General features: G+C 41.1%; 1 protein-coding gene across 1 annotated transcript; it reads left to right on the forward strand.

Annotated features, from left to right (window-relative positions):
• The first annotated feature begins 7,266 nt into the window (after positions 1-7,266).
• Positions 7,267-13,429, forward strand: npffr1l2 (neuropeptide FF receptor 1 like 2). Its single transcript, XM_064297511.1, has 3 exons — positions 7,267-7,739; positions 11,837-11,936; positions 12,385-13,429. Exons 1-3 carry the CDS (start codon positions 7,295-7,297, stop codon positions 13,427-13,429), a joined length of 1,590 nt encoding a protein of 529 aa, XP_064153581.1. The 5' UTR covers positions 7,267-7,294.
• The last annotated feature ends 1,437 nt before the right edge of the window (positions 13,430-14,866 follow it).

The raw sequence follows: 14,866 nt of genomic DNA on the forward strand, positions 1-14,866 counted from the left end.
AAAAATGCATAATTTATGACACTAACGGGTAGCAATTTCTTTTAAAAATTACATCAAATTTTATTATATTAAGAAAATTGGTCAAAAGCATTAATTTTGCATATACAAACAAACGCCCAAATGTCATATGGCATGAATTATTTTGAAGGGATCAGGAAACCGCCGTTAATTTCTCCCATAGAGACAGTGAACAACGCGTCATACAACGCAGGCCACGCACAGGATGGGGGGAAAACAATCTGTTGTCCTCCATATACTTATTATTAGCAGTCGGTGGATTATCAAGATGATAAAAACGCCAAAATGTCGTGTGGCGGTGGGCTGTATAAAAAACAAGAACCCAGATCTGAAGTTCTGTGCTTCCAAAGAACGATCCAATGAGGATATAAAAGAGGATTCAGGCCATTAGACGTGAGGGACAGTGATCAACATCCAACAAAGAGCAGAGTCTTGCTGGGAGAAAGAAAGAAGAAAGATGGAGCTTTGGGTGGATTATTGAACAAACAACCGGAGAAATAGAGATCAGAGCGAAGAAAGTTAACCCAATAGTTCCTTATCCGACAGTTCCTCCATGGTTTCTCCATGAGATTGTGGCTGATTTTGAACTTCTGTAAAGAATACCAGGGAAAAATAGAGATTCGAATTTTAGCGCAAATTTAGTTAACTCTTACATAGGAAATAATTCTTATGGTTTTGTCTGAATTTCTTTGGATGCATCAAAAGCCAGCAGTAATAGAGTGGGAGTATCAATTGTTGTCCCAGAATTTAAAGTATCACAGATGAAAAGATTAAGTGATAATCTGTTTATGTATACGGGGGAGATGACTGCCATTTTACTGACTTTGCAGAGGGTAGAGGAAGTAAGGCCACTGACGGTGGTGGTATGTTCTGATTCCAGTTCAGTGGTGATGAGCCTCAGGTATAGATATTCAGAATGTAGAAAAAACATTATGTTAGAATCTTGCAGACACTATATAGAATTCAAATGATGAGGTTGCTTATTTCTAATGGCTTCCAGCACATGTGGGAGTTGAAGGCAAAGAGGTTGTGCTACAAAAGCAACACAGCGTGAGAATGTAGATTTGAATGTAAATTTTAGTATGGCGGAAATGAAGAGTTTGATTGAAAGTGAAATGCGGAAATGATGGCAAAACCAATGGAACACTGAAAGAACAGGGCAACATTTTTTTTAAAGATTCAAGAAAGCGTGGGAATGATGATGTAAGCAGGAAGGAGTAGAAGAGAGGAGACATTCATAACCAGAACGAGAGTGGGACATATGGGCTTAAGTAGCACACTCTTCATCTAATAAGCAAACACAACAGCGGGAGTTGTGATTATTGCCTTCAAGAAGAGACTGTTGAGCATGCTATGTTATCTTTCCTAAAATATCATTTAGAGAGAGAAATCTTGATTAAGAATCTGGAAAATAGGGGGACAGATTATGATTTGAGTGCTACAAATAAATTAATGTTATTCTTTTATATTTCAGAACTTAGGAAACACAGGGTTAATAAACAGGATCTTTTTTTGTATTTTTGAAAATTATTCTGTTAGAATCCTGATCCACTCTCCTTTCCAGTCGGTATGCTCATAAAAGTTGTTTTCCAATCGCAATAAAACTCAAAGAAGAGGAAGAAGAATAAGAAGATTAGATGTTAGGGGTAAGTAGAAAACTATGGGATCCTGAGTCAAGACATGTCTATATTTGTAGTAACGTTAGCCAATTTGTCACCGGTAAGTACTAGTAACTTTCATTAGCTGTTAGAGGCTGTGTCAGAATGAGTAATTTGCGCTATTATGATAACTTCGCTTCTTTTAACTAACTTTATTATGATAGCTGTTTTTAACTAATGTTGACTTAACTGCTTTTAACTATAAACTATCTATCATAATGTTAGACTAGTCAAAAGCAGAATTGTTAAAAGCAGCTGTTATCTTAACAGTAGCTAGCTAACATGGTTTTTTCAGGATGTAATTAAACAAACATGCAAATGACCATTTCTGACATATCCTCTTACAGCAAATGAAAGGTTTAAGTACTTAGCAGTTGCAAAATGGCTAATTTACTACGAATATGGAAGTGGCTTGATTCAGGATCCCAGAGTTTTCTAGCTTTCCCCAAACGTCTAATGGCCTAAATCCATTTTTTTCTCCTCATTGGCTTGGTCGTTTTGCACGTGATGACATACAACTTTTAATGGGGTTCTTGGCTTTGTTATTTGTTCAGCCCACCACACAACAACCTTTCAGCATTTTTGCTATCTTGATAATCCATTGACTCCTAATACTAATACTCTATCGAGCACAACGCCTTGTTTTCCCCCATCGTGGGGGCGTGGCCTACTCTTGTACAATCTCCTGGTCGTCTTTTTTCATTCGGAAATCTCGAAAAAGCTTACGAACCTGAAGGGAATGAAGACACAGCTTCCGAGGCCCATTATTTTTGAGCAATGCAGTCTTTATGAATATATTACGACAGAAAACCATTAAAAACCAACATTGGCAACCCCAATACTGCTGGAAGACTGTTAATTAGTCTGCTTCTGGTTACCAAGGGCAACTGCTCAGACACTCTTATTAAGCGCGAGGGCAATGTCTTTTTATCTAAAATAAAAGCTTTTAGATAATTTAATTTTAAGTACTGATTCAAACAGAATGGTCAGGATTCAATCTACATTTATGCTTTGACCAAATGTTAAAAGCAACAATTTTTATTCATACACTCAACCACACTTGTATTTACTTTGAAGTCTAATTGTTGTTATGACTACTGCCAAGATATCTATTACTTTTTGAAGATGGCTAGATATTAAAAAGCAATTTGCTGAAATCAATATACCACAAGCCACCCAACCCCCCCACCACATACACACATTTTTGCTGCAATCAGTTTCTTGATCAATTCAGGTTATTGAAACATGCGCTTAAGTTATTCCACATTGTATAAAATACCATAAAATAAATCAATACTAATGTTACCCATCTATAATTTGATTAATTAAAAAATACGCTCTTTCAAAGGGAATTATTTGTCATCTGATTACACTGATGTTCTCCACTTCTGTGCATGGCTCTGGATAAGAGTGTCTGATTGTAATGCAATGCCACCATCAACAAATTAAATAAACCATTAGTTGATTCGACTGATTAAACACCATGTGACTATGAGATATATTCATGGCGTGCATAAATCTTTCTGACCCAATGTGGCCTTAAGCAGAAAAATTATCATACAATAGACAGTAAGAACAATTATCAGCTTTTTACAATTCAGTGGTTGCAATCGTGCCTGAAACAAAGTACAGTGGTACCCGTAGGACTGAGTCTACTCAGATACTTCCTTTTCCTTTAAAAAGAAAAGGGAGTAAATTTGCTGTCATTGGAGTCATGTTTTCAGAGACCAGTGCTATATCAGACTGCTTGAAGTCACAATGAGATCATACCACTGGGATGCAGAGGAACTGACATCAGATTTGGCAGGGTGCAAAAGTGACAAGAGCGGTTGGGATGAAATACAAGTACCAGTCAGGTATGGAGGACAGGAATGCAGTCTTCCGCTGAGCATTAGGGTGAGAAGGCAGCTTTGTTTCGGTGCAGCTGGGCTCAGCGAGATCAAACTGAACCGGGGAGAAATCTTCACCCTGGCAAAGGAGTTGCCTGGAAGTCATTCTTCACGCACAGCCATGCTGGAGAAGCATAAAGCTGCGTTTGCAGAGGGATATTTGGGTAGATCCGGGACTTCAAAGCCAAAGTAAGAGTGAAGGAGTGGACCCAGCTGATATTTCACAAGCTGAGGTCAGTTCACTATGCTCTGAAAGAAGCAGTGGAGAAAGAGACAGCTTGTTTGGAGGAGAACAACATTATTTCCACGGTGGAGAAGCAACTGGACTTCGCCAACCGTGGTCATGCCTAAGAGACAAAACAGTAAGATTATGTGGCGACTACAATACCTGCATTCTTCCAGTTCACTATCCCACCTCCAAGTACAGAGGATCTGTTTGCCACCTTGGCTGGTGGAACAGTCTTCAGTAAGCTCGACCTGTCCTTTGCATACCAACAGCTTCAGTCAGATCCAGAGACACCCACAAGGGGCTGTACAGGTTTCATTGCCTAGCCTGTAGGATTTCGCACCAGCTAAGTTCCAACACACCATGGACCAGATCCTGGGTGGTCTAGAGCATGTGGTGTGCGTCACTGCGGACATTTTGGTGTGATCACCATCCATGGACGAGCCAAACACCAAGTGGCTAAACACCAGCTGGTGCAGAGAGTTCACGACACACTCTCAAGGAATTCATTCTTAAACAAAGGGTGATGGTTCGGGACTTGAGACACCCCAAGACCATCAGACAAAAATACGATAAAAGTGGGTCAGTGTCAAGTCAATATGCATGTGGATCACCCACTGCCATCATACTAACCTAAAGAGTCAAGCTCTTTGGTCCACAGTGTGAACCACAAGAGGAGGACTTTGGTTGTGTCCTTGGAAACACAAGTAGGCCTGTGGATCCTGCTTCTTGCCAACCAGATTCATCACAAGCTCAAGTGGAACGACCCAGTTCATGTGAGGATAGCCTTACAACATAAATAGTTCCTCTCAGATGAACTTGTTGCCAAACTTTGAAAAGCTTTATTACAGTGTATTGATTGCATTTGGTTCAACTGTCTATCATATTTTACCTTTTTAATCTATAAACCTTTAACAAAAAAGAACTGTTTCCATTAAGTTTCATGTTGCAAATCAAATGCTTTTGTAAAATAAAACATCACTATGCCCTTTTCCCTCTTCTGGTGAAAGCAAACCACTTATTTTGCATTCGCATTAAAAAGATCTATGATGACTCATGGACCTACCTTTATATAGCACAATAACTATGATGCATTTCCTTTGCATCAAACTTCAGAAATAGGTTGGGGGGGAGGGGGGTCTGTTACATTACACTTCATCTAGCAGCTGCTCTTATCAAGAAAATGTTACAATTAGGTAGAGTGTAAGTGCATGGGCTCCTAAGGAAAAAACATATGGGACTGAAGAAAGGTAATTGTCACATCTTGGGTCTGGCTAATCGGATTTTCCACATGAAAGCATTTGCATCAGACACTCTTGACGTAAAGTCATGGCTGATAGAGGGCAGTGTTAACCCTGGGAGGGTGAGAATTGCTGGACATAGGGAGCATTGGCAATGGCGGTTTTCAGATTACCAGCTTGTTTAGGTCCCTTTTTTAGCGTTCCTTGTGAGTTTGGCTGGTAAGATAAATCTCAACAAAAAGCATTCTTAAAAAGTTTTACAGCACCCTTTTACCTGTGTATTAGGTGTCCTGCAATTGGCTAAATTCAAGCTGAAATGTTAGTGGTAGATTAGGTAGTTAGTGGTAGGTTAGTGTTCTTAAAGGCTGAGAGTCTGTGGTCATTGTAGTTATTTCTGTAGGAAACCCTGAAGAGTGCCAAACTCTGGATGCTGTATAGGTAAGACGTAACTTGGCAGATGGCATACCTGCCATCCCAATAAAAAAAAAATTAATGAAACAGGATAATTATGATTAGGCACCTTTTTGAGCATAACATTTTCATTTATTTTTTAGTAGGAGTGGCACATGAAATATATGGCCTCTCTGGAACGTGCGTTGTATCATTGTATTGGCCATAATCTTCAATCTGCATCAAGTTTTATTCGCCAATAGCAGTGGATACTGATAAGAGGCCCACATTATTATTTTTTAAAAACCCTCTTGCTGGTGTTTTATGGGGGTCCAGGTCTAGTTGTTCCTTCCATTATCTTTAAGTTCTTATTTTCCTTTGCAAAAATGTCTCCATGAAAATAAAATTTGAAATATAAAGGTTGATATTTGTCCCGAGGCCAGGTGTTCAGGACATTCAGTGAATAGGTGAGAAGAGGAGCAAGACCAAGGTACTCAGCAGAACAGGCGAGCAGAATAAATAATATAAAGAGAATTCAACATGGTGATGGAAACTGTTGAACACACCAACGAATAGTACTTCATATCTACATTTTTCAATAGCTTAAGGATAAAGGGTTCAGTGAAGTGATTGACTATTGATTGACTCTTTGAAGTGAAAACTGCCAATGTAATTTCAAATAACCGATTTCTGTTGAGAGTAGCCTATTCACTAGAATGAGTTAGAATAATAAAAAACTGTGCATATAGAAGTGATGTATCAGAAAATCTATTGGAGCGATGCTTTCATAATCTTTAAGTGCCGGTCTTCAGTCTGGAAAATTCAAAGGTTTGTCATGACTTCACCTAAGCATTCTCAATAAGTTTCTAGGCACCCTCCCAGAACTTAAGTGCCTCTTTCATACTGAAGTAGTAGCATGCATCTAAACTAAATTTTTTGAAAAATTAGTCAAAAACTAGAAAAAAGAAATGGTGGACTCCAAACTGCAGAGGTTCTTAGGTTGGGCCAAAAGAACATTTTATGAATCCAAATATCAAATCCTCACTAATTGTTGTTGTTACAATCCAAGCAAATTAATAAAATTAATCTTGGCTGAGTATTTTTTATCCACAAGAAATGAATGAGAAATGATAATTTCTTGAGAACTATATTTTGCTCTTGACAATCGTTTGCAGAAAACAAAAAATATTTTATCAATGTTTATGTGGTTTAGTGGTTTCCCAGTCCTGTTCCAGGAGATCTACCATCTAGTAGGTTTTCAGTTCAATCCGAATTTGGCAAACCTGATTCAACTAATTAGCATCTCAAAGACATCTGTAGCGGTTGAATGAAGCGTGCTTTGTTAGGGTTTGAGTGAAAACCTACAGGACAGAAGATCTCCAGGAACAGGAACCACTAGTGCAGGCTGTACCTGGAGTCCACACATATAGGTGAAAAATTGTCTTCCCGCTTGTGTGGTAAAAACAAGATGTAAAAAAATAAGGTATGGGGAATAGATTAGAGTGAGACTATCATAAAGATCTGTCATATTACAGTCACAGTATGAAAATTCCATCCCAGACCAGATCAAATGCTGGTCACATGGTTATATGGGAAAACTGTATAAAGTATACCCAGAAATAGCAACAGCTTGATTATTCAGGAAGCCAGGTGACGTGTTCATATTCTGTATGGGTGAATCATTCCTCTGGGGAACAAATACAAAATGAAAGAAATTTGGCCATGACGGAAGTCATGGAAGTCTTAGTTGCTGACTGTAAGAAAGATGAGGGTTGCAACCACAATAGAAGCAATCACCCTAAACTGACCGGCAGTTAGAACATGACCAGTATGTGTATCATGGACCTCGCATTTTTAAAAGTTTTGTAATCTATGTGTGTGTGCATGTGTGTGTGCCTTCAGGACACTGCTCTCTCTTCCATGTCAAAGGGGGTCCTTGAGTGGAGGGCAATCATGGAAGAAGAGTGGGAGGAGCCGAGTGATCCCACCTTCAAAGCAAACCTCCCGCCGAATGCCAACTGCAGCTATTGCCAGGGCAACGTCACCGACTGCAATGTCATGACCGGCAACATCACCAGGGGCGTCACCTACTTCCCCTACTACCAGCACTCTCTGCCGGTAGCGTCCAGCTTCATCCTGGCCTACCTCTTCATCTTCCTGCTGTGCATGATGGGAAATGGCCTGGTGTGTCTCATCGTCCTGCGAAACCGGCGCATGCGCACCGTCACCAACCTCTTCATCCTCAACCTGGCCGTCAGTGACCTGCTGGTGGGAATCTTCTGCATCCCCACCACGCTGGTGGATAACCTGATCACAGGTAGCTTTCTCTGTTTTTCAGCCTTTTGACAGGTAGCTGTCCGGTCTTCATTTTTTTGCAGGCAACAACCGATTATGTGGAGCACACAGTCTATACACACTGTACATAAGGCTGTAAGATTCATGTAGCTAATGGTAGATTTACAATTCGAGTGGTCTCGTGAAATACAAGCCAAAGTGAAATCAATTATTGCGACCTCAGAGTCAGAAACAAAATCCTGAGGACACTGCGGACGCCAAAACCCTAGCCTCACGCTGTTCATTAAACGTGCAAAATAACCATTAAACTCTGTGGTGCAGCTCTCCCTTTTCCTTAATTAAGCTATTAGTCCATTTTGAAATCACCAGGGCAATGATTATTCTCTGATTTTTCCCTCTGTTGACTACCACTGCACTGTTTTCATAATAGAGAACTGAAGCCCGGCTGGAGCTTCTTTTTCATAAAAAGTGAGTGTTGCGCAAGACCTTCGAGGTCACATAGAGACAGGCTTTGAGGTTTATTACCAGAACAGGAAGCACAGAATGCCCCCTCGTGAAATCTGACTTCTTTAGCAGTTTCATTGTCATGGCTGTGTGTAATGTACAACGCCTACCAATCTATTTTATTGTCAACTGTTGGAAATAGTTACATTTCAAAGAATTCCGGATTTCGCCACTAGGTTCCAACAGCACATCTCCCTTCTGCAAAATCAAGATCTGAATTGATTTGACTTTTTAACAAGCTGATGGTAAAAAATAATTTAGTAGGCTAGGTGCCAGGCAAGGCAATTAATATAGCCCTGACCAAATATTCTCACAAGGATGTAATCATGTATTCAACATTAGAGGGGGAAAACTTGATGAGGGGTGGGGGAGGAGCCTGAGGGAGTATTTTTTTTTAAATATTGATGAAATACATTTTTTGATGTGAATCTGAGTGTTTATGAACACATGTCCAGTAATTCTAGAACATTTAGGAGGAAGGAGGAGACTTATTTGACTGCAAACACAGAGTCTAGAAGGGTAAAAAAAAACCAGCATCAATAGATGACAATGAATGACATCTGTAGACATGTGTCTGATAAATGCATATCTGAATATTGGGCCCCCAATACGTATTATAGGTACAGCCCTGGTTTTATCTATTCTGTGAATCTGACTAATGAAATAATGAATTTTCAGATGTCTAACTGATGGGTTTAGACTGCTGTGGAAGGGTTTAGAGGTTTACAAACAATATGAGAAATACCACAGGAAAATCAATATTAGTAAATTATTCAGTTCAGAGGTCTGATGTTCATACTCAAAAAAAAATCGTCTCCCTGTTTGTTAGAACCTCCAGTTTTCTCCATATTCTGGTTAATGGGAGACGAGAATAAAGAGACAATCGATTGGGTTCACGGGAAAAGGACTTGCAATGTCATTATTTCCCGGCCATTTACAACACGGAAGCCATGGATGAATTATGGGATGTCCATGATACGTAAACTACTGTTAGACTTTCACACCAACTGTTTTGCAAACAGTTCTGTGTAAGATCAATTTGTTTTTTTTAAAATTGGAAATAATCAATGTTTCATAAGCTTTCATTAAGCAATCGGGGCACATTTGAAGTTGCCCTGCGAGGGGGTCGTTTCGAATAACTTCACAAAAAGTACAAGGTTACCTGACTTTGTGACATCTGGCGTCAGCCATTATACAGGTGTCCTGGCTCTCTCAATGATCACTCTCTGACATTCTTCCCCTTCTCCAGCAGTAGGATTTCTTTTTCTAAATTGAAAAATGTACTCCTTGCGCTGTTGTATTTATGTTTCCATATTAGGTGCAGGTAATGGAACATGCTACTCATTATTTCCCAAGAAAATGTACCCTCTGCTCCCCATGACCTCTTTGCAATTGACTACTTCCACAGCCTCTTCCTGTTCTCAAAACAGTCACCAGAAGACAAAAGGTCTGCCATCAATCAAACGGATGCTAGTATGTCAGCGCTGACTGTGGTCAGCAGCCCGACAGGTGCAGACCGCAACTGACTTCAGGTCACCCAAGAAATGCATAACGCCACACTGCACAACACAACACAACACAACACAGCGACGAGAACAGGCCATTCAGACCAACAATGCTCCACCCCTTTTCATACCAGTAATGGGTACCTAGTGTTCAACGTACACGTACAAACTAGATCGTATCGAGCACCATATCGAGCCTGGTCTTGAAAACCCCCAGTTTCTGCCTCTACTGCATAACCAGGCAAGCAATTTCACACCGTACAACTACTTTCTGTGTGAAGAAATACTTCCTTGCGTCTGTGTGGAATTTACATTTGCTAATTACCATTTATGCCCCACGTTCTACTGACAGAACTCAACCTGAAGAATCACTTGTAGTTCACGTAGTTAATCCCTTTCTAACCACTTGGTACCTTTGTGAAAAACAGCCAAAATATATGTTAGGCATGACCATACCCTGTGAAAAATGATGTTGGCTATACCTTTGGATGGTGTCATTTTCAAGAAATTATTCCAACTTGTCTCTAATGATAGATTCCAGAACTGTACATGTCATACAATCTAAACTGACAGGCCTGTAGTTTCCTGGTTATATGCCACCAGAGCCTGCCTTAGTTGCCTTTTGTATGTCATTTATCTAATGCTTCTCTATCCCCTATCTCAATATCTGCTAAGAGATTCTGAGTATTGAATATGCCTTCTGCCCCATTAGTAACCTCCTTTCTGGTAAACCTCTCAACAATGCAGCTATTTAAGGTTTGCAAAAGGGAAGGGTCAGGAGCACACGGATGCAATACGAGCCCTTTATGGGTGCAAAATAAGAGTGATGTGTTTCAGTGCTACTGCGTCTTCATCAGAACCAGACCAAAAGACACATAGTACAAAATGAACAGGTTCTTGTAATCTCCAACAGGCGTAGCCAATACTTAACACAGGTCACATGCTTCAAAGAGGTGCAGACAATTGGCCCTTATTTGGATATAGGCTACCAAAACAGTCACAGCAATATATATATACTACAACTAATACAAAGATTGCAAAATAGACAATTAAAAACAAATCGTTTGTTGGAGACTGCAAGAAATCATCTGTTGGAGATTATAAGAACTTTTGGTTTGGTACTACTGTATGTCTGTTATATGACTTCAATGAAGACGCAGAAGCTTTAAAATGTGTCCGTGTTATTTTTCACAATTAAAGTGCTCATATCTGGATCCATATGTTCCAGATGTTTTCCTTCTGCAATTCACAGTATTGTCGCTCGATTAGCCTTCTAGCCGACCGATGTGCCCTGACCAACTTGCTGAATTTGTAGCTATTTAAGGTATCAGGTATAAGGTGACTCCTGTTGTCCATCTGGATTGCGTGTCACCTTGACTCTCCCAAGCCAGCAGCAGGGGTCGTATACGAGTACGCTTGTACATGTGCGCTAACTGGACATTCCAAATTAGAGTGGGATTGGAGATGCCAAATTTTAAAAAAGGAAAAAAATACACAAGTGAAGGAAAGCTACACCTTCAGAGATTTCAAGAGGACGTTTAGTGAAGTTTGATTGAACCTGTACTTTTCTAATTCAGCATTCCCGAAACGCAGTGTCCTGTGTGTCATTTTCACCTGCATTTCCATTGATTCCCTTTAATTTCCAAGCATTCTATTCAAGAGGAGTCAAAGAGAGCCCGCTAAATCATACATATTTGCTGCAGGACTGCTGTAAACCGCGCGTCTCCTTCCCGACCCAGTTAAATCAAACATCATAATTACTCCATAAGCTCTGCAAGTGCTGCAAGCAGCATGCCCTTCATCTGAAGTGTCTTTCAAATTCCTTTTCACTCACCCATAGTCGCGGCTTTCAAGAGACGCGATATCGTGCAGATTCTCCCTTTCCGGGAGAAGAGAAAAGCAAAAAGCAAAAAGCAAAAAAAAAAAAAGTTAAGAATCACCAAAAAAACAGAGAAATGCTCCCACAACTCCTGTCTTGCAGTAAAAAAAAAAAATTAAAAAAAAAAAACATTTTGGGATTTTTTTTTTTTGCTACGAGAGAAGTACGTGAAATGCAGAAATGGCGGCAGCAGCTAAGCTTCTGCTGACTGATAATGACCCTTCCCAACAGGTTGGCCGTTCTCCAATGTGGTGTGCAAGATGAGTGGCCTGGTTCAGGGGATGTCTGTGTCAGCCTCGGTCTTCACTTTGGTGGCCATTGCAGTTGATCGGTAAGCATTTTTAGGTGGTGGAAAGGGGAGCAGAATACAATATCTCTTACATATTCCACTGTTTGCTAATGGCTAATGCCAGTGAAGTACAGGATAACAGTTTTAAAAATTCATACAATGCTGCAGCCCTGGGCCAAGTACATATTTGAAATTACTTTCAGATGGCTGGTAAAACAAAAAAAAAAACACTCCTGCAGGTCCTTGCAGGTTGTGTTGGCACCAACACAAAAGGTAGAGTTTTTTTATTATTATTTGGAGTTCCATGGATGCCTAGACGAATAAAGCATTTCAAAGAATTATTGAACCAGTTGCACAGCAAAGCAGAGAATTTGAAAGGAAAATGACAACATTTAACATTTCTTATCACACTGTTCTTTTCTCCCTTCCCTCCCCCACAACCAACCAAACGACTCACTAACCAACCAATGAATCGATGAACTGACAAAAGGTTTCGCTGCATTGTTCACCCTTTCAAAGCCAAGCTAACTTTGTTGGTCGCCAAGGGAACCATAGCTCTTATATGGGTCCTGGCATTCATAATAATGTGTCCCTCAGCTGTGATGCTGACTGTAAGCAAGGTGAAAGACCATTACATGGTCTACAATGAGGACTACAACCACACCTACCCTCTGTACTCCTGCTACGAGAACTGGCCCCAGGTGGAGATGCGCAAGGTCTACACCACCGTCCTGTTTGCCCACATCTACCTGGCGCCGCTCACCCTCATCACCCTGATGTACGGCTGGATCGGGGTCAAGCTGTACACCACCTCCATCCTGACTGACAGGGAGCACCCCAGAGCCGCCGCGCCGCCGCATCCGGCGCCCCCCGGTGGCCACCAGGAAGGGAGGCCACTGGTGTCGCAGAAGAAGGTGAAGGTGATAAAGATGCTGATTGTGGTGGCCCTGCTGTTCATGCTGTCCTGGCTGCCGCTCTGGACCCTCATGCTTTTGACGGACTACGGAGGGCTGGACTCGGAGCAGCTGGAGCTCCTCACCGGCTACGTGTTCCCCTTCGCCCATTGGCTGGCCTTCTCTAACTCCACCGTCAACCCCGTCATCTATGGCTACTACAACGAGAACTTCAAGAGAGGGTTCCAGGCAGTCTGCCAGTCGTACTCGGGCTCCTGCTGCCAGTTTCTCCTGTGGAAGGGCACAGATGGTGGGGGGGCGAGGGTGGTGGAAGGAAGGGCCCTAGACGGGGGTCCGGCCAGGGTCTGCGGACCCAGGGACACGGGGGCGAACTCAAACCCGCTCATCTTCGGAGCGAGGAACAGGGTGTATACCGACGGAGATCTGGCAGGGGTGGTTCGGCTAGAGATGGAGTGGAGGAGGGGGATGGGGGAGGTGGGGAGCAGCGCCCTCTACACGGAAGGTTTGGGTGCGGCAGGGGGGAGGATCAGAGGGGTGTCAAACAAAATGGGGGTTCAGACGAGCGAGACTGACAAGGTCACCCCGGGCGGATCGGGAGTCTGCCAGGCCTGGGACCAGTAAAGGTATGCGATCATGTGTGTGTGTGTGTGTGTGTGTGTGAGAGAGAGAGTGAGAGAACATGGGTTGCTCAGAAGTAACCAGATCTGGGTTATACACCTTATTCTAAAAACTTTATTATAAGTTTCACAGAGAGGTTTTTTCAAAATTAATATCTGACACTTGACTGCAGTCTGCTACCAAAACATTCTCAAGTGCTCGTTTCTGTGTTTTCACATGAACGTCTGACTGTTAAGAAACCGACACCCCACTAAAAATGTTAAAAAAGAAAAATGATACGCAATCATACCAAAGATGTTCGGCGTAGTGATGGGAGAGGTACATTGCAATGAGGGGCTTCTTCAGCAGTTGAGAACATTGCGGCATCGATCCTCTCGCGATACGGAAAACTCTCACCAGGCTTTGGTGTTTGATATGCAGACATAATTTCGTCCTTGTTTCAAAAGTTAAATTTAGAAATAATTTTCCCAAAAATGAATAACTGAATATCAAATCAGAGGTTTGAAAAGGAAGAAAATGGGAATTGACTCCCTCTTTTGGTAGAAAAATATTAAGCCAAGAGATAATACAATGCTAATATGTCCAAAAAACTGGAAGACTAAGCATACAACCTCCCAACAGACCAAGACCTGTTCATAATGAAGTTCGTTCTAAAAGCCTTTTTTGATTGAGCATATCTATCAGGAACATTAAAATGCTGAAGTAGCAGAGATTACTGCCCACGTGTACAGGCTTTTTAGAAATGAAACCCCCGTAGTACTATTGACAGCGTAGAATGTTAACATTAACTCAAGCGTACAAATAAGCCGGGTATACTTCAGAACAGGCGTTTCCCAACCTTTTCCCTTCCAGGGCGCACTTTCCAAACTTAAAAGATTGTCATGGAAAAACCACTCTCAAAAGTGAGTGATGTACTGATGTTGCTGTGTCAACAATAGGCCAAAATGTCCTTTTGGGGTTTCAATTACGCGATATGCACTTTAATTGCGGTTTATTTTGCCTTCTGTTCATTTTAGTTTCATTTTTAACTTTTTACATTTGAAAAAAAGGGATTTTTCACGTGGCAGCCCAAAACGATTATTGTGCAAATTAGCCAAAATTTTCTTTGGAAATGCGACAAATCTTAACTTGGAACTTGACTTGTATCAGTATCATACATGAATATAGTCCAAAAGAGCTCAGACACCTTCAGCATCCCAATAAAACCACTGATTCTTGATGAGAAATTTCTGAGATGCTTTGTTAACACAGTTTTTTTTTTTTTTAGCACAAACTGCTTGTGAACAAGTGGATTGTGGAAATATACCATCATGATGTGTCATTTGCATGAGAATCTTCAGTGATGATTACACACTTATCTCTCTCTTATTGTTTTATGGTTATTCCATTTTTTTCTGTGAACTTCATGTTAAAGTTTTATCATTTCCCGTGGTGTGAATT

The sequence above is a fragment of the Anguilla rostrata genome, chromosome 10 (assembly GCF_018555375.3).
Source record: "Anguilla rostrata isolate EN2019 chromosome 10, ASM1855537v3, whole genome shotgun sequence".
Taxonomy (NCBI): Eukaryota; Metazoa; Chordata; class Actinopteri; order Anguilliformes; family Anguillidae; genus Anguilla; species Anguilla rostrata.